We start from the raw sequence: 19,769 nt of genomic DNA on the forward strand, positions 1-19,769 counted from the left end.
CAGCTGCAACAAGTCTTATTCCTCCAATCAGAAACATGCTAGAGTGATGACGCTCAAACTGCACATATAGTTAGACCCTCCCCCACCAGGAACAGAGAAGACACATTCAACAGCTGCTGCTGCATTTATTAAATATTGTTTTGGAGGAATGAAAGTAATTTTTAATTTAATTTAATTTTTTTTTTTTTTTTTAGTTTCTTGAGTATTTTTGTCAAACTGTCCTGCCCTTTTTTAAGAATTCATCAAAACTTACTTATTGTTTTGTTGATTTCTAAGTGACTTGTGTCAGTGTGTTTAGCACATGATGTTCTGTCATGGCTGAAAGGGTGGGAACAGTTGCAACGAGTTATTGTAACTCCTCAAGAGCCAAATCACAACAGACCACACAACAGTATTTTTTTTTTTTCATTTTTAGTTCAAAATAGGAAATATTTTGTCCCATAGCACAATGGATGCAACAGTAATTATTCAGTTGAATGCATAAGAGAATACAAAAGTAATTTTAGATATTATTTTCTTAACCTCTCATTGCCAGTTCTGTTTATAGATAAATATTTACTGATTATTTATAGATAGTTTATAGATAATAGTGCCTATTTTGACTCAAGTTAGGTTATATTTTCTATGCAAAACAAAACTCAATAACTGTCCTAGATAAATTAATAATGCTATAATATTAATGTAAAATATTGCATATTTACAGAATACTATGCTTATTGAGACAAAGTTAAATGTAATGCATTTTTAAATGTTGCAACTGTCTCTGATCTGTGTTGCAACTGCTCCCAGGGTTGAGGTGAGTTGCAACATCTGAATTCTTCCATTAAAATAAATATAGTGACATATATAAATATAGTGATATGTAATCATCTTTAAATGGTATGGGTAAGTTCAAAAAGTCTCTGAGCAACTGAGAGAAATGCAAAAATTGTTGCAACTGTCCCGACTCCATCATACTTTGTGTTGCATGTTGGGTAATAAAACTTAGAGAAAATATAAAGACAAATCATTTTAATAAATAAAATATGAACATGATAAGAACTAAAACAATTAAAAGACTTTCGGTGTCTGTGGGACTAGGGATAACCCTGTTTATGTTATATACTATACAGAGCTGGGACGTTTCTAGTCGTGTTTTTAATGATTCCCCACTCTTTCATCCGCCCCTGAACGCACCGGGGTCACGAGCGGCAGGGCAGCAGCCAAAATAAACGTCAACGCTGAACGTATCCAATCACGTTCGACTCGACGTATAGTACGTACTGACTGGTACGTGCCAGGTTGCATGGTACATACTGTGTAGCCAGTGTTCTTCTGTGCTTTCGCTTATTTTCCAGCTGCCCATGTGAGTAACCTGGTGTTCAAAGAGCTTTCGGAGCGGAGGTGTGTGTCTCATCCTCAGTAAGCTCTGTGGCGGGCGTTAACCCGGCCTGAGTGTGTGATAAGCGGGACTCCTCGCGGAAGACTTGTGAGCCAACTGCTAGCTACTTTTAGCTATTTAAGCCAAGCTGGTTAAAGTAACATTAGCTTTTAACCTTACCAACCACGGTTAGTAAGACAATTAGTTAAATAGTTAGACCGTTGCTGTTCAGTTAGTTGACTGAGGAAACACTATACTCAGAAACTAGTCCTACACCCGGGTCACCTACCAGCCAGGAGAGAGCCTGGTGCAACTGGTGACCGTCCTTGTCGGCGGGGTGTGTGTCTGCTGTACTAACTGACTCTGTGAGTGGACAGTGACTACATGAGGCAGAGGACTGACATGACTTCGCAGGTGTAGCTGGACTTTCAGTTGAGTTCATGGTCGTGTGTTCACTGGTAAGAATGAGTCGCCGCTCCGTGGTGAACCTGGTGTGGCTCGGGAGCAGAGCTGTCACCCTGCTGCATGGACGCTTACCTCGGCCCCTCCACACCTCCTCCCAACCGAGAGCCGGATTCAAACCGGAAAAGGTCGCAGTGGTTACAAAGACTACGAGATATGAGTTCGAGCAGCAGAGATATCGCTATGCAGGGCTGTCAGAGGAGGACTTAAAACAGCTGGTAAGACTGCATTTCACCCTGAGCATGCCTGTCACCCCCCAGGCAAAACACACGCCTACATTTCACCATTTCACCTGCCGCTGGGTCTCTTCAGTTGTGCTGTGCCTGTGTTTTGCAGCTCGCCATGAAGGGCTCCAGCTACAGCGGCCTGCTGGAGAGACACAACATCCACACCAACAATGTGGAACATGTGGTGAAGTGCCTGCGGTAAGATGTGGACAGACAGACATGTCCCTCAGAGGCAGAAAGGGGGGGGGGGGGGTGTTGTTTCAGAGCTGGGGCACAGTGTGTAAAAGTATGTTTAACAGTTCTGTGTTTGCAGGAGAGAAGGCATAGATGTACGAGTGGTCAAGAGAGGAGAGTATGATGAAGAGGTGGTGCGATGGGCGGATGCCATTATCTCTGCTGGAGGTGGGAACTTCACATGATTTGTGTTTGCTGTTTTTTTTTCAGTTTAATGCCAGGGAAGTCAGAATTTGTTAAAGTAGGATTTTATGGTCTTTGCTGCTGCTTTTTGTTTGAATAAATGAACAATTGATAAAAGACTGTTGCTTGGACGCCATCTTTTGTGTCCAGTCATGATGTAGAGAATGGGCAGGACTCTGACTTATTCAGCTCGGGGGGGCAAAGAGTCACAAAGGGGGCAAACAAAGGCTTCAGACAACAGATGCAAATACACAATACAAGTTCTCTAACTGCAGTTTGTTTTGTTAGGTGATGGGACAATGCTACTTGTTGCCAGTAAGGTTTTAAGCAAGGACAAACCAGTTATTGGAGTAAACACTGACCCTGAGAGGTAAAGCACTGAACTGAACACTGCTCGAGAACACTGGGTTGGATTGTTTCATGGTTATAGAACAAATGGATCACTTGTTGTGTTGTAGCTGTTTGAAAAGTAATGAAGTGGGGAAGTTAGTCCATGAGCTTAATCCACACTAACAGCTGAGCTCATTCTGTTTTCACTTTTACCTGAAGGTCAGAAGGTCATCTGTGTCTGCCTGTTCGCTACACTCGAGCCTTCCCAGAGGCACTGGAGAAACTCTGCCGTGGTGAGTTCAGGTGCGTATTTACCCACGAGTTATCTGAGCCACCTCTTTCCACTGTGTGTGCTCTGTCACTTCATTTCCACCATCAGTGAAAAGTTACAGGTGAGTTACTTCATAAGCAACTGCCAAAACAATGTACATAAGAGTAATATGAAGAGTCCTGTAGAAAAATCCTCACAGCTGTTCAAGACAAGTTTAACCCCCATGTGTTCTGGAATAAATCCAGCTGTGTCCTCACCCTAAATCTAGCTCCTGTGTCCAGTGTAAATCACATAGCTGCTGCTAGATGTCACTGTACCTGAGGTTTACACTGAGGGTGTTTTCACTGACATGCAGGTCACAGAGCTTTGTAAAAAATAAGACTTGATCTGGGTCAGAAGATGTCTTCATGTTTAGGTTAATATGTACTGAGATTTAGAAGTCCTTCATTTTTCCAGCTGTTATTTAAATTTACATGATTCACTGTCTCAGTGTTTCTGACATTAAAGCAAAGAACAAATCTTTTTAAAAAACAAGGAATCATTGAATCTTCTGTTTGAACTAAATCGAATCTGAATTAGGGCTGAATGATGTGCAAAAAAAATCATATTGTGATTTTTATTTTTTAGCAGATATTTTGATAAGAGTTACTTTCACTGAAAAAAAAAAAATATATAAGTGATGGTGATGATATTTTTGTTGGGTCTGTACCAAACCAACATGTTCCCTCACACCAGCAGAATATGATTTGTAGGTTGGGAGCTTCTCTGTAGCACCACGATGCATTTATATTACATTTATAAAAGTATGTTGTGACACATTTGACCTTTTTTCACCTAATAGGAAAAAAATGCCTTTGTGATTTGAATATTGTGATTTTGATAACATCTTGATTTAATTGTTCAGCCCTGCTCCAAATGTCTGACTCCTCCGGCAGCTGAACTCAGTCTGTCCTTCTCTCTACAATGGAAATCAAACAAAGACAGTTGGTCCAACTCTGTTCAGGTTCAGTCCAGTTCATCCCAAACCAGCTCCACAGGGTTCAGGTCTGGAGACTGTGCTGGTCTACCTCACCTAGTTTGTAGTTGTTAACCAGTTTGAACTGAGACGTCTTACTGTCATTAAATCACTGTTCACTGGGTCTGTTATTAAAAATAATATCTATTCATTGTGTATGGAGGCAGCTGCACACGGTGCCTGCTGTGACTGCAACACATCAATTATGTTTAAAAGCAGGGAAGGCATCATTGATTGTCTGATACACTGAGGTCATGTCATTGATAACTGGTAATCCATCAGTCCTGTGAAGCAAAGAGGACGCTGAGTCTATAAATAACATTCACAGAGAGAAAACCAATCATCTCTACAGAGCCTTTAGCCTCTTTTAGCTCATAGTTTGACATCATACTCTGATCGTCCAGCAGGCAGCTGTTAGAGGGTCACTGTCTGTCAGTATGTCTGGCCTCGTTCACAAGGACGCAGGCCTCTCATTCATTTAGTAAAACAGTGAAGCATTATCTGGCAACAAAAAGTTGAAGCGGGCTCCATTTTTGCTGCAGTGCAACATGACATCCAGGAAGAGGCTGCGTTGGTCAGTCAGGTGCATGAAAAGGCACATTCCTGGTAGATCACTTTGTAATGTAAACACAGTAGTTCTGCTGCGATCATCATGACAAAGATGTAAAATCCTGTCTGAGTATCAGAAACACTGTTTTCATATCAGAAGCTTTTAGATACTTAAAAGGTCCATATAGTCTAAAGGTAGATGTCCATGTGTTGTTTGATTATAAAGCAGGTCTAGGTTCTATATTAATACAAGACAATATGTTGTGGAGTTTCTCTGCCCTCCGATTGGCTGAAGAGCTTTGGGAGGATAAAACCAGACGGTGTCTCAGAGAGCATCTCAGAAAACATGGAAAAAGGATAAACTATAAATCTGTGTGTAAATCTGACATTTATATTCATATTGTTTATATCCTTCTCTTCTATATTCTCATTTACTCATTGATAAAACCCACAGTCCTGATCCTGTGTTTTGTTTGTATGTCTCTAGCTTTTATTTTATGAACATCACATTAAGACAAAATTGATAAACCTTCAGCTTGTTGTACAGCTGTGACCCGTTGGATATAATTTAAATTTAAACTAGTTAAGAGCTGACAGTGGTTTAGTTTGAGTATGGTCCCTCACCTGTCCCGTGCTGTGTTCAGGTGGCTTTGGCGTCAGAGGATCCGTCTGCATTTGGAGGGCACGGGGATCAATCCCACTCCGGTGGACCTGCACGAGCAGCAGCTGAGCCTGGAGCAGCACAGCCAGGCCCACCGCATCACCACCATGGACATCCAGCGGAGTACGACCCCCCCCCCAACATGTACCTGTCCCCCTCCTCCTGTCTGTCCGTGTCTCCTGTCTGCTCTCCTGTGTTGTGTTTGAACCAGAAAGAATTTGTGGATCAGGAACTGATTAATTATAGATCAGGATGTTTGATCTGTGTCTCTGGAAGTTGTTTTGTTCTTCTACTAATTGAGTCAATTTCTCAGGGACCGGGACTCTACACGATAGCTTCTCCAAGACCAGTCTGCTCCCCATCAGGAGTCTGAACGAGATCTTCATTGGAGAGTCTCTGTCCTCCAGGTACCTCCGTCACCTAACCACTGCATTCAAATCTGTGTGTGTACCTGTGTCTGTGTGTATGTTAACCCCCAGCCCCCTCACCACCACCCTGTCCCTACCTCCAGCACTCATCAGGGGAATCTCTGTCCACCACAGGGGGAAGTTAAACTCCTTCAAACACCATGTTAACCTCTTGCTCCATAGGGCCTCCTACTATGAGATCTCTGTGGACGACGGCCCTTGGGAAAAGCAGAAGAGTTCAGGACTCAGCATCTGTACAGGAACCGGATCCAAAGCCTGGTACACATGAGTATAATCTACTTTCAGCTTCACATGGAGTGGGGACATGACTCAGGGTCAACATCAGCACCAGAGAGAGAATATTTACTCACTTGAACAGCAGACTAAACACGACCTACAGACCCAAACCAACAGGCCTCACACTCATGTTGCTATTGTTAGTCTGACCAGTAGTGGGGCTGAAACCTTTATGCAGGGGGTGGAGCTAGAGGAAAGGTCACAGGGGCATTATAAAGGAGTTTACTTCCTCAGGGGCATATTGTCATAGGAGCGTGTTGATCTCAGTCTTACAGCTTCCTGTGGCCGTTTCTTCTTCTACTGTTCCTCCTGCAGTGTTAAAAACAGACCCACCGACAATTTTAAAGGAGTAGTTTGACATTTTGGGAATATGCTGATTTACTGTCTTGCTGGTGTACAGTCTGAAGTCGAATGTATAGTATGAAGGTAAAACCAGCTTAGCATAGCAACTGGAATCAGGGGACACATCTGGCTTGTAGCAACACCTCCTCAGATCATGTGTGAACACGTCTATCTCTGTTTTCAGTCTTTAAGCTGAACTCAAAAAATCTGTCTCCTCCTCCGGCTTCATTCTCACCTGACAGACACGAGGGTCGTCACAGCTCCTTTTCAAAATGTCAAACTGTTGCTTTAATCCAGTCTCTGTCTGGAGGCTTTTAAACAGGCCTGTAGAAACCAAAGGAGGAGGCATTCAGATATGTGCAGAGTAGCACAGTTGTGTGTGTGTAGTGACAGAAGCAGTGTGGTTACTGCACATACAGACTATGACCAGAGAGTGGAGAAGTGAGTCAGGCTTCAGGAGCAGACTCTGGATGTTTTGTCAGCATCAGTGGATCCGTTAGTGTCGTCTGTAAATTCTAATTTAAATAATTTAATTCATGTGTTTAACAATCTATTTTAGTTCAGTAGTTTCAGACCAACACAGTTTCGTTTTCCTGTCCAGTGCTCACATTGTTTAAATAGCAAATACATCTAAGCACCCATGGGTGTGTTTGTCTCAAAATGAGGTGTGGTCAGGTGCAGTGTTGGCACATTGTTATCATGAGGCAGCGGAAAGTGACTGACCAACAAAACCCAGTTCTGAAGTCAGTGGTGCATTATCAAGAGAGTAATCATAAGGCGGGTGCACAACGTGTATACACTCTGTCTGTTACACACGAGCAGAGCGTGGTGAAGATGTTCTCCAGATGTTTGGATCAGTCAGGTGGAACATTAAAACACAGCCTCAGAAGGTGACATACTGTGTGTTGTATAACGTTGTCATGTGTCATGGCAGTCTGCTGGTCATAAATGAGGCTCTGCAGAGAAGCTTCTTTCTTACTACATTGTACGTGACTTATAAAGGGAAGATGAGTCGCACTCTGATTGGTTTATTGCATGTTACCCTCCATGATTAATAAGAGACTAATTACAGCTCTACTGACCCATGCACATGGAGCAGTGACAGTCAGAGCTCGAGGCAAATTGTTCTCAGGTTGTCCGTCTGTCCGTCAAGGACAAACAGATTAGACCTGTGGTCAAAGGTCAAAGGTCAACTGTCAATGTGACTTCACAAAACACTTTTTAACCATTACCCAAGACTTCACAGCAATTATGACAAAATGTCACACAAATGGTTCATATTTAATAAGCCTCTGGATAAACAGGGATGAAACCTGAAACTAGTCTGTGTGCAGGAGGCAGACAACCACAAGGAGGCGATTCTTCTTTTAATATAGTAAAAGTGATATGGACACACTCTGAATGAGCTTCAGACTCTAAAACAGAGCGTGTTATTACTGTTAAATTAGTTTCAATTTATTTTTGTATCATAAATTCTCCAGTTGAGTCATCAGTGGAACAAATGGAGCTGGTTCCTACATGAGAGCACTGATGTCTATGGGCTCACATACATTTCCAGTTGTCAGTCAATGGAAAACTAAAGGAGAGAATACCATGAAAGTCAAACGGTGATGAAACGACAGTAAAGCTCTGATCCAGAAACCATATTTTTAAATGATGAAATGATGAGATGATGGTGTCAGTTCTTGTTCAGTCCGTATCAGTCCACATCTCAGCTCACTCATGACTTTCTGTCTCTGTGTCCACAGGTCGTACAACATCAACAAACTGTCTGAGCAGTCTGTGGAGGAGGTTTTAAAAATCGGTACGAGTGTGTGCAGAGTTTGTATGTTTCCCTGACTGTGAGCTGACATCACTGAAATCACTTCCTGTCTGTGTTTTTAGGGAAATCTCTGACAGGTCTTGAAATCCCACTTCATCCAGACTTTATTGAAAAGGGTGAGTTGATAATCGTCCTGTGTTTATTGTTGACTTGTGTATTTTATTTTTTATATTTTTAAGCTCTTGGTTTTGTGTGTGTGTGTGTGTGTGTGTGTGTGTGTGTGTGTGTGTGTGTGTGTGTGTGTGTGTGTGTGTGTGTGTGTGTGTGTGTGTGTGTGTGTGTGGTGTGTGTGTGTGTGTGTGTGTGTGTGTGTGTGTGTGTGTGTGTGTGTGTGTGTGTGTGTGTGTGTGTGTGTTCAGTTACTGATGGATACAACGAGTCTCTGGTGTTCGGGCCGGACGACCGACGCTTGTTCTACAGTATTAGGGAGCCCATCGTCAACAGAGTGTTCTCCAGCAGCCGCCAGAGAGGCTTCGCCAGCAAGTCAGTACCGCTCCTCAGTGACCGCCCCTCAGCCTCTCGACATGAGACCTCAGGGTTTCAGCTCCTCAACCTTCTCATGTGTCTGCTCCTCCAGGGTGTGTGTCCGCTCTCGGTGTTGGGACGCCTGCATGGTGGTCGACGGTGGGACATCGTTTGAGTTCAACGACGGCGCCATCGCTACGATCAGCATGAGCGAGGAGGACCAGCTCCGGACGGTGGTTCTGGAGGACTGAGACGAGTCTGGAGCACCTGACTGGTTTCTCTCCGCCAACAGAGTTCAAAGGGACAAGGTCAAAGGGAAGAACCAGGTTTTAGCTTCTAGCCTCTACAGGTGTTGAATATTTTTATACCTGATAAAGGTATCAACGTTATTATCGTTCTATTACGTGTTTTAATTTTTCCAGATCAGATACTCTCACAGGCTGTAGCCCCCCGGGTTATGAAGACTGTGATCCACTTTATAGACATGAACTGATCCAGATCAGCAGTCTGAGAGCTGAGAAGGGTCAGGGAGAAACTGAGCGACTGTTCAATGTGTCTCTCTGTCGCAGTGGACTCAGGTCAGAGCAGTGACTTCAGTCATTCATGATGATGATGAAGATGATGATGATGATCAGACTGAACAGGACAGAGGGTTGTGATTTACCTTCACACCTGTGTAACCTCTGATTATTGCCCTTTAAAGGATAAAACAGACGTTATATTGTATTTAAATTTTTTAATTGTCAGCAAATCTCTCTCAGTCCTGACTTCTCTGCTGTCTGTGGCCCTGTCTCAGCCAGGGATGAACTGAGTAGATTTTAGTGACTGTGAGTGTGAATGGTTGTCTGTCTCTATGTGTTTGCCCTGCGATGGACTGGCGACCTGTCCAGGGTGTACCCCGCCTCTCGCCCGAGAAGATGCTGGGATAGGCTCCAGCCCCCCCGCGACCCTACTAGAGGATAAGCGGTAGAAAATGAATGAATGAATGTTCTGCAAAGACACTTCTGGTCACAGTCTCTCCTTCCTGAGTTACAATGTTGAATAATGACCAGGTTTCCCGTGATCTGACTGCAGGAGATGGACATTTGTTGGGGACTATTTTCAGCATTTGTTGCTATAGTGAGTGTGTGTGGCAGCAGGATTGTGTGTGTGTGTGTGTGTGTGTGTATGTGTGAGTGACTGAGTCAGAATAAACTACAGTGTATGTGTTCATGGTGTAAAGAAATGTATGTAGCTCACATACATCCCGCTGTAGATACACAATAATCAGTTGTGATCAGGAAAGCCAGTGCTGATTTTGATGTATTGACAATAATAGATATAGAGAAGATCATCATCATCATCATCATCATCATTTTAAAACAGTCAAATTTAGAGAACACTTTATGAAAGTATTTCGAGTGTATCTCCAGCTGAAGCACAGAGGCTGTTTGTTCTGTTGTTTACTGATAAAGATATTTTTGGATCATAGGTTATATTTTTATAACTGGTTGAGACATGTGGGAGGGAAGAATGAAGTGCACTACAGACTGAATTTTACTCCATGTTTTAGGTCAAAACTCTGTAACTGACAGAATGAATTTTACTGAAACAGCCTCATGTGCCTGGAGGAGATGTGTCTGATCTCCACAGCACAGACAACATGATGCAAACATGTTTTTACCCAGTGAAGACTCTCATCACTAAAGGCTTTAAGAAAGGACACGGAGGAGGAACACACAGGTGTGTTAATAAACTCCCGCCTCAGCAGTATCACATTGTTGGTGCAGCAAGGACGAGTTGACAAACTGATGATGAAGGTGTAGTTTCCAGCGTGCCAAAGGCCTCGGGTCCTCGTGGACATGATGTGTCACTGTGTTTCTGTTTTGATCAGATAAAGTGATGTGGAAAAGAAACACCTGTGTTTTTATTTGAGCTCCTCGCAGCCTCTACAGTAGATTTGTTACGATGGTAAAAGTTTTAATGAAACTACATTCACTGACGCTGTATCATGCTGGGGACAGAAATATCACCCTTTAAAACCTGAGTCAGACGGTTCTTGTAATTTGGGTGAACTGACCCTTTAATTTCCACTGTAGACACCAATTGAAAAATGAATAAATGGTAAATGAGCCGATGGTATGTAGAATCAATCACTAGTCAATCTCTGGCTCCATCCTGAGTAAAAACTCTAGAGACTGTTGTTATGACAACAGGCTTCAACAAAGCTCTGGATTAAAGGTCTGAAGACTTTTGTAAATCAGATTTCAGTTTTTGATTAAGCAATATCACAGTAGAGGGAGTGGTGATGTATTGAATAGCAGCACGGTTGTGATTCGGTCGTGCGCCCCTTTATCTAAGAACTACCGGAACCAACTTACTAGATAAAATCGAATTGAGCCTAAAAACCAAATTAAACCCACGAAAACCAGTTTGTGTAATTCAGTGGTTTTACTTGAAGGAAATGAACAGTTTACAAAGTAAAACATTGAAGTTCAGTCTGAATGAAATGATAATCTTGAGCATCAACCTTACTGATCATTGTGAACCCTGATCATTGTGAAAGCAGCTGCTGTGTAGCTGAGGGTCAGGTTAATGATCAGTGGGGAACACTGACACAGTTCAGCTCCTGATCATTTACAACAATATAAACCAGCTCCTGTTGAACACTGTGGTTCATTAAAACATCATTTCACATAAAAACCTACTGATTAAAATCAGCTGTTTCTCATTATCTCAGCTGATCGTCATATTAAAACATCAGGGATCAGCTGTCCCACATATTTACACACATTCTGTTCACACACTCCAACATGAACTGGAGCAACATTCAAATGACTTGACTCTAAAAAAAATAAAGAACACTTCTCTATGAGCATGTTCAGTACTTAAAGACCTGGTCCAGGACTTGGCTTCAGTACCGTCAATGCCAACATTTCTAAAAGCTTCTTCAGTAGCAGCAGGAAACTGAAACATGGCTCCATCACTGCACCTCAGGCTGGACTCCTCTGTGTGCTGGGACGCTGCCGCAACAGAGACGGACTCAGCTCAGAGGGAGGTGTGGCGGTTACAGCCTGAACCTCAGCCGACACTTCCTGTTCCACATTGTGCGGTCGTTGAGGAAACCGACGAGCCTGCTGGAGGGCGTGGGCCGGGCCACGCCGGAGAAAGGTCTGGAGTTGATGCTGACGTGAGGCATCTCCTTCTTCAGGGAGGGCAGGTGGCCGTCTTGTACGAGGCCGAAGACGTCCAGGAGACACAGCGTGGGCAGTGTCTTCCCCAGGTCCCTGCAGGTGAGACACAGGTTAGAACCAGACTCTTGAGTCAGTGACTCACAGTAATAGAGGCAGGTGAACTTACGTGAGAGCAGCCAGGTGAATGTGATAGCAGCGGCTCAGGGACAGGTGCAGCAGATTCTTGAGTTGTGCGAAGACGGGGAAGCTGTCGGCCATCAGCTGAGTGCTGTCACTGAAACACACAGTAACCATGGTGATGTAGGACAGACATGGAGACACACTGAGGTAAGTTTTCACGTTGAAGTCCAAGCTTTGATGTTAAGTGTTTCATGTAAGTGCCTTCGTCAAACCCTGTCACATTCAATTGACATGGTTTGTTTGGTAACTAGTCTAGCGTGCTAGCGAGTTCATGTTAGCTGTTAATGTTGACTTAAGGCTTGAATAAAACAAGTCGACTGTCAGCGTTTACAGAGCTTTTGGTTCATCATTCACATTACATTGCTTTATGCATCATTTCTCACATATTAGAAATGTGAAGAAACAAATCAGTTGTGAATTTGATGTAAGCATAACATTCAATTGCAAAAAACCATTGAAATCTTCCCGTGGGTAAAGTTCTGCTGTAAAACATGTCTCTCTTATGCCAGATGGTGGGCATCTTGAAATTTCAAATGGCCAATGGAATTTTTCAAATTAATGGTCCCCAGATGAAAAAATTAACCAATTTGGTGCTTGTTTCCACATTTGATTTGTTATCTGCTGCACTATTAGCATGGTGTATTGAATTTAAGTCCAATATTAAATCTACTTTAAGGTGTATGTAACACTCACACAGTACACAAGGTGTGCGTCAGGTGTGTCCACCTGTATCTCTCTCTGGACTCGGCTGTAATGAACTCATCAAACTGCTCACGAGGAATGAAACTTACCTTAAATCTAGAGTTTGAATGTGAGGACACCGCTCCACCAGCACCTTCACATCTGGAAAAAGAGACACAGACACACTGTCATGTCACATCTGCACTGTCATGTGTCTGCAGCTGCTGCATCAGGACACACTGAACGTGTGTGAGCCACACTGAGGGCGTGCTGCTCTCACAGCTGTTTTCTTTACACTAGTGATGCAGATCAGTTATATCTGCAGAGCAGGCCCAGTCAGAAAAATGAACATGTAACATGTTACCATGTCAACATGTGTAATATCCCACTGAGAAATGATGGTGATGTGAGATCAGCTCTCTAAATCGTGGAAATTAATTCATTAAGGTGGATTATTTATGCGGACATGAGGCTTTGGAGCCTGTGCATCATTATGGTCCTAAGTCCTGAACAGTATCTAAATATTATCACTGAGCAGAGGGTAAACAAGGAACACCAGACCACAGAGCCCTCTTTGCAGCTGCACATGAAATATGAAGCAGCAGCAGCAGCAGATGAAGTCTGCAGCCTTCAGACCTGAGGCCTTTTCCAGGTCATGAAGCTCAGCTCGGTCTCACACTCAGCCTCACTATGATGACAATGTTGTCATGAACTTCCATTTAAATTAAGGGGACAACAAGTACAAGTACTGACCAGATGAAGGTCTGTGTTCTCATTAAGTCCATGTAAGGAGCTATAGGAGTTACAACAGGCCTGAGCCATCTGTAAAATGCCCCGTCACTCTGTCCTGCTGTGGTGAGTTTCTGTCCTGTAGCGCCCCCCGGGGGCCAAAATCCACCACAACCATCATCAAGTGCTCTGCATTTAGATTTGTTTGTTTTTTTGAGTCTCAGTCTCATCATCATCATCATCTTCTTCACCTGCATGGTCTCCTCTGTACTCCTCAGACTGACAGAGCTCATCTGAGTCTTTAACTGTTGAAATAACTCACAGCTGCAGTGTGTCTCAGTCACACACTTCTTTATATACTGATGTAAACGTACTCAAATTAAAGCTGAGACATGGCTCTTTAATGTAGTTTCTATTATTGTATTTCTGATTGAATGTGTTGAAGCTGAGTCTGAATAAACATTAAGATGTGCGACAGTCCGAACACCGGTGGTTTGGAGCTGCAGTGAAACATCAGGCTGATCTATGGACCCCGGTGAACTGATTTGAACGTCACTCACCGTCTAGCATCAGGCTCTCCCTGTAGCCGCTGAGGTTGAGGTGAGTAACACCTGAGCTCAGGTTATTGATGACACTCTTCACATGATCACTGTTGAATTCACACCATGATATGTTCAGCTGCTCTATGCTGCACAGAAGAAGAAGAAACGCACAGTATTAATTAATTAATGACCTGCTGTTATGTGGAAAACAGATTCTGACAGGTGAAGTACTGAGCAGCCGACCTGGAGCAGGATCTGAGCATGTCAGCCAGAGCAGCAGCAGAGAAGCCGGAGCAGCCGCTCAGGTTGAGCTGCACCAGGTTCAGGTTCTTGGACAGAGAACTGAGAGAGAGAGAGAGAGAGAGAGACACATGGTCAAAACCTGGTCCTGACCTTACAATTTAATAGTTATTACATTTACAAGTTACATTATGGAGACTTAGTTTGTTATGAAATGGATGTTGAGTCTCAACAATGTGACACACACAAAATAACAATTATTGTGACTAAAATGAAGATAATAAAGCTGCACACACCGTCTTTAAATGGCATCTCTGAATCTACAGAGCGAATAAGCTGCCCGAGACAACATGAATTACTAATTTACTGATCACATTTTAACAGCGTTCTGCAGATTTACAAACGGTTGCTATAATTATGAAGAACACATCAATGGGAATGACTCAGGCTCTGATGAGGCTGAGCTCGTTTGGTGGGGGCAATGAAGGAGCAGAGCGGCACAGCTGAACACTTACTTGATGATGGCGTCTGAGAGCCGCAGACCCTCCAGGCTCAGATGCTCCAGCAACCTGCACTGACAGATGATGCTCTCCAGAGCCGAGGTGGGGATGATGGAGCTGGACAGATCCATCTGGACCATCTGCAGTGAGCTTAAGGTGACAAAAAAAAGAATCAAGACATCAGTGACCTCTTTCAGAAGAGGGTTGGGAAATGTTTCACTTGCAAAGAATGAAGCCTCCATTAACTCCCATTTCCCAATTCATCAATGTGGCACCTACAAAGTTTGCATTTGACAGTTGTGTTGGTCGCTCTCTCAGAACGTTGTGACCTCCCTCTTCTGTATGTGGCTCTCAGCTCATTGGTTCATACTGAAGCTGTACATCTTTACAACCAGCTGATAAATGTGTAGTTACTTTCAGTGGTGGATTAATGTGTAATTACTGTGGTGAGTATTTGTGTCCGCAGGATGGTGTGTGTGTGTGTGTGTGTGTGTGTGTCTGTGTGTGTGTGGACTGAGTCAAAATAAACTCCAGTGTGTGTTCATGATGTTGACAACAGAAAAAATACAGAGCGTCATTCTTTGAACAAGAAATCTGACCCAGCAGAACTGAACCCAGACCTGTACAGACCAGAATACAGTCTGGACCAGAATGACAAATCTGCTGGACTCACCCCGAGACTGTGAAGTGCAGCTCCTCCATGAAGGAGCGAGGGCAGCGCAGCCTGCGGACCCCAGTTTTCAGAACCCGCTGCAGAGCCGCATCCATGTGGGTCAAACCCTCCAGATCCAAGCTGTGCCACAGAGACTCGTCAAACCTGGGACGGAGACACAGGCAGGGTATGTTCATACAGTCAAGGTGGGAGAACTACTACAGTGTGTTGACAGTATCAGGAAGGACTGGAGAAACTGTGCCCTGTCTGAGGAGTCACGGTTAGGACAGATTTGACTGGTGTTATATATCGCAGTCTTTTCTGTGTAGGGTTATGCTGCATGGTTATTTATCTGGGATCATGAATTCAATTTATTGGATTCTTAGGACCCAAATTAAATTGTAGTGTGTCACAAGAGCCATGTTATCCATTAGGATACCATCGAAGAACAACTAAAATACACCTATTTGTAGAATCTTGTTTATATTTTGGTGCAAATATGAAGAATATTTCACTCCTGAGTCATGCTCTGAAAACCGCACTGGTCAGAGACTCACACTAAGCGGTGCCAGCGCTTGCAGACTGTGGACATCCTGAGCAGGTCCTGCAGAGGGAGGTAGAAGAGGATCTTGAGAAGCAGCTCGTCCGGTAAGTGGTCCCATGAAATACCTGCAAAGGAACAAAGTAAAAGTAATACGACTGTTAATCACAGCTACAGACAAAACACCACAGCTGCTGAGAGGAGGTCAGTGAGGTTTTCCTGCCTGATGTGGAGTCCTTCTTCCTCCTGGACCGCCTGGCCAGGACAAAATGGTTGCAGTCGTTCTCCTTCCCTTTGCTGATGAGCCGCTGGTGCTTGTGTCGGGGCGACCACTGCTGGATGAGCTCTGTGGGGGTGCACTCTGTGTCCAGGCCCTCACTCAGGCAGCCTCTGGACTTGCGTTTGTTGGTCCTGTTGCAATGAGACAACATGGAGCCCTGGAGGCTGAAGCAGGGCAGATCCTGCAGGGGCATGCTGGGAAGAGGGAGAACTGATCAAAAAACTCATCTTGTAAATGTTAATTATGTAACACTTCGACCTGTTATAGGAACAGCTCAGACAGAGACTGGTTAGAAAAGCCATCCTCCCCCAGACAACAACCTCTCTGCCCGCCATATTGATGCAGCTACCAGAGGATTGACCGCGCAAACTCTGACTGCTTAAGACAATGAAAACGTTCTGTCACCTGTATTTGTGGTTATATATGAGTACACAGTTACACTGACTTTTTTTTCTCTTATTCTGCGACTAGTTTACACTTTAAAACAGCGGGAAATGAGCTCAGATGGACGGAGGCCTGGTCCTCCTCAAAGCGCGGTATCGATTATTAATAGCTTCAGTTTTGAGCTATAGCTGCTAAAATGGAGATTTACAGATACACAACTTACGACACAGACTCACAACTCACCAAACATCTACTCTGACCGATCAGTGGTGGTTCTTTAATAGTAACACAACCGAGATAACGAACTAGTCTGGTGAGCGCTGCTTCATTTTCACATGGATCTCACGCTGAAACTGAACGTTACCGCTGCTGAACCTATTCTCCATGAAACCCGTATAAACCAGCAGAGACCGTACCTGTCTGTGGGCCTCTCCTCTGGGTCAGTGCTCGCGGTTCGGTCGGTACAATCCGTGGACAACATGAAGGAACTGCCCGGTTCTCCTCAGCCCTCCAACTTGGACGCTTTAAACTCACCGCCAGATACAGGGCGCCCTGTGTCCACACGTCACAGACGCATCTGTACGTCGTACGTCTTACGTCACGAGTCCCGCTGAGTGGCTCGTGTGGTATTCCGGTCTTGCTCGTTTTTTCCGCCTTTTTTAGAGGCGCCTTTATTTTCAACAGTTAAATTTGATTATTTGCGTAGAAAAACAGCTTAATGTTTAAGAGACACAACTATGTGATTTTGCAGTGAAACACAGCAGTGTTGGCAGGAAATGAATAACATCTTATCTGTCACTACAAAGAGTGACCCACTATGCATGTTACTTGGGATATCGAATGCCCCTATTACTGATAAATATAAAGGGAAACTCGTTCATTTTTTTTGAAGTGGATAACATGAGGTTCCTTTCAAAACATGTTGGCATAAGGTCATCATGCTTTTTCATAGGACTATTTGACATGCATGTTACATAGCAAAGACAGTGTATTTCACAGAAGATTGGAGCCTTTTATGTCATACATAACTAGTATACAGACATATGGTCACAAGCAATCTGTTGTTTTTATTCATTGACACTGAAAACTGCATCAGGATGATGTTGTTGATAACTCTGCTTATCATGCTGGTATCGTTGTGTTTCCCTCTGTGTCAGAGTTGGACCCCCACCCCAAATCTGGAAACACCAGAGAACTTGACCAGAGTATTCCATATGGGCTGCAGCTCTGCCTTCATCACAATACCACCAGATGATCACTTCACCACCCTCCAGACAGGCCATATATGGTGTTGTGGACAAGCCAAATGAGTTCAACCTGTTCTACAACAGGTTTGACACAGCCTCTGTTCTCCCCCACTGCTTCAGCTGCAGCTTCTCCTACTGCATCTCCTCCACAACCTGGAACTGCAGCTGCAACCCCCTCCACACTGGGTTCAAGTCTCCTGTCCTTTACAGCGGAGGAGGTGAGGGCGGAGCTCAAGAGGCTAACAGGCCCGGATGGTGTGTGTCCGGGGCTGTTAAAGGACTGTGAAGCCCAGCTGGCTGAGCCTCTCCAGAGGATCTTTAACTTAAGCCTTCAAACAGGGAGCCCATGTTTGAAGGCTTAGAAATAAAGAAAGATTCCTTTCATTTTAAATTTTAAACCACGATCAAACTTCATCACTGCCAAGAAAAGAAATACAATCATGGCAAGAACTGTCCTTTTGTTGATTCAATTTTATTGTTATGGCAATTTCCATACCTTTTTAACATATATGTTACAATCTTTTTATTCTACAGGTTCTACAGTCAGTCAGTCAGTAGGTTGTTTCAGAGTCATCCGATTCTGTAAATGTGGAACAATACAACAATGTGTTTACATAAAAAATGTACTTTTGAATACTTCAGTATTCAGTTTTAAAATCAAGTACTCCAGTACTTTAACTAAGCTGCACACGACAAATCAAAACTCATGTTGACTACAGTTGGACATGGATGTGGTGCAGTGCTTATAGAAGAGGAGGGCTGTGTGTAGTGTGCAGTCTGTTAGCTCTGGTATTATGCGATAGAAGTGAAGCTCGGTTAAACTTGGCCTGCAGTCCAACTGCAGCCCTTCATGACTGTGAGTTTATCATGCAGTGGTGATGGTGTTATCAGCCAGGTATCTGAGATCACAGTTTCATCTGAGGAGGTTTCTATATCCCTCTGAGACTGGTTGACACTCTCCACCTCAGAGCCAGGTGTTAGTGAAGCTAAGCACAAACAACAGCGTTTTGTGTCACATATGGAAACACTGAGTTTAGTGGAAGGTGTATGGCTGAGCCTAATAATGATAGCCTCTCTAATACTGCAGTCATCCTACAATGACAACACCCAGTCCTTACTTCATTATCTGGTACCTGCTCAACTGCTCTGTGTCTCCCATCGGCAGTGAACATCCCACAGACACATGAGCAATAATGAACAGCCTGTTTGAAGACTCAGGTGTGAAGCAGTCAGGACTAGGACTTTGGTTACCTATAGGTAAGTGTTGAAAGCTGACATCTGCTCAGTCCCAGGAAGGTGGGATTTAGCCCCCCCAACCTATTAGGACACACCTGAACTGATAAGAGGCCTGGATCAGCCTTTGTCATTCTCTCCCTTTGTTTGCCCCCCCCCCCCGGGTACTAAATCTGAGCTCTTAGATCATAGCCAGACATTGGCAGGCAAATGTGCATCTCTGGCACACTATGATATCCTTAGTTGGAAGGTGGAAGATAGGAATATGTTATCACCTACAATAATAGTCATAATATACTCATAATACATAGTGTATATAGAAAAATCACTTGTGCATGTATAACTTCCAGAATGTGACAGTTGATGATTGAGCACATGTGACATATGGAGGTTTCATCTCTGGTAACAGCTGATCTTTGTTGGTGTCAGCTGAGGTCAACACCTCAGACACCAGAGAGCAGTCAGATCGTCTGGTGATGGCGGAACAATGAACTTACCAACAGTAAAGTTTGGTAACAAGACGCCTTGGCTGCGTCATCGTGACCTGGCGTGGCTCAGGAAGGGAGCAAAATGTAGAAATTAAAATATAATCATTCTTTGTATTGAAAGCAGATGGCCCTAGCAACCGTCGCACAGATGCGACCCCCAAAATGTATATAAGGAGAGGTTTTTCCTTTGTCTGTGGGTGATTTTCTAATATAGGATGTCTGCTTGACTTGTGTAATCTGAAGCACCCGTGGGGGCTGCCATACTGTTGCCAGG

The 19,769-nt window shown here is 43.8% G+C and overlaps 2 protein-coding genes across 3 annotated transcripts; one reads left to right on the forward strand and one right to left on the reverse strand.

Moving 5' to 3' along the window:
• Positions 1-1,272: 1,272 nt before the first annotated feature.
• On the forward strand, positions 1,273-10,520 carry nadk2 (NAD kinase 2, mitochondrial). 2 transcript variants are annotated; one of them, XM_056404061.1, is made up of 12 exons: positions 1,273-2,040; positions 2,159-2,247; positions 2,363-2,451; positions 2,755-2,836; positions 3,016-3,099; positions 5,276-5,415; positions 5,606-5,699; positions 5,835-5,978; positions 8,087-8,142; positions 8,223-8,276; positions 8,520-8,643; positions 8,738-10,520. In XM_056404061.1, the coding sequence occupies exons 1-12, from the start codon at positions 1,801-1,803 to the stop codon at positions 8,874-8,876; spliced, it is 1,335 nt and encodes a 444-aa protein (XP_056260036.1). In that variant the 5' UTR covers positions 1,273-1,800; the 3' UTR covers positions 8,877-10,520. The 2 variants fall into 2 exon arrangements, with proteins under 2 accessions (XP_056260036.1, XP_056260037.1); XM_056404062.1 differs by having other exon boundaries at positions 5,883-5,978.
• A 516-nt stretch (positions 10,521-11,036) lies between these two features.
• Positions 11,037-17,096, reverse strand: skp2 (S-phase kinase-associated protein 2, E3 ubiquitin protein ligase). Its single transcript, XM_056403745.1, has 10 exons — positions 16,944-17,096; positions 16,087-16,337; positions 15,880-15,991; positions 15,344-15,487; positions 14,686-14,820; positions 14,174-14,272; positions 13,949-14,076; positions 12,770-12,821; positions 11,965-12,072; positions 11,037-11,891 (listed from the first exon to the last, which is right to left on the reverse strand). Exons 1-10 carry the CDS (start codon positions 17,006-17,008, stop codon positions 11,672-11,674), a joined length of 1,314 nt encoding a protein of 437 aa, XP_056259720.1. The 5' UTR covers positions 17,009-17,096; the 3' UTR covers positions 11,037-11,671.
• Positions 17,097-19,769: the final 2,673 nt, after the last annotated feature.

Source organism: Seriola aureovittata, chromosome 18, assembly GCF_021018895.1.
Source record: "Seriola aureovittata isolate HTS-2021-v1 ecotype China chromosome 18, ASM2101889v1, whole genome shotgun sequence".
NCBI classification, from domain to species: domain Eukaryota; kingdom Metazoa; phylum Chordata; class Actinopteri; order Carangiformes; family Carangidae; genus Seriola; species Seriola aureovittata.

Excerpts from the sequence above, each read along its gene's own strand:
- skp2 (XM_056403745.1), bottom strand. The coding sequence starts at position 17,008 with ATGTTGTCCACGGATTGTACCGACCGAACCGCGAGCACTGACCCAGAG. Across the intron at positions 12,073-12,769 it reads ATTCAAACTCTAGATTTAAG|TGACAGCACTCAGCTGATGG; the intron begins GTAAGTTTCATT and ends TGTGTGTTTCAG. Across the intron at positions 11,892-11,964 it reads ATTCACCTGGCTGCTCTCAC|GGACCTGGGGAAGACACTGC; the intron begins GTAAGTTCACCT and ends TCTCACCTGCAG.
- nadk2 (XM_056404061.1), top strand. The coding sequence starts at position 1,801 with ATGGTCGTGTGTTCACTGGTAAGAATGAGTCGCCGCTCCGTGGTGAAC. Across the intron at positions 5,979-8,086 it reads GGAACCGGATCCAAAGCCTG|GTCGTACAACATCAACAAAC; the intron begins GTACACATGAGT and ends CTGTGTCCACAG. Across the intron at positions 8,143-8,222 it reads GGAGGAGGTTTTAAAAATCG|GGAAATCTCTGACAGGTCTT; the intron begins GTACGAGTGTGT and ends CTGTGTTTTTAG.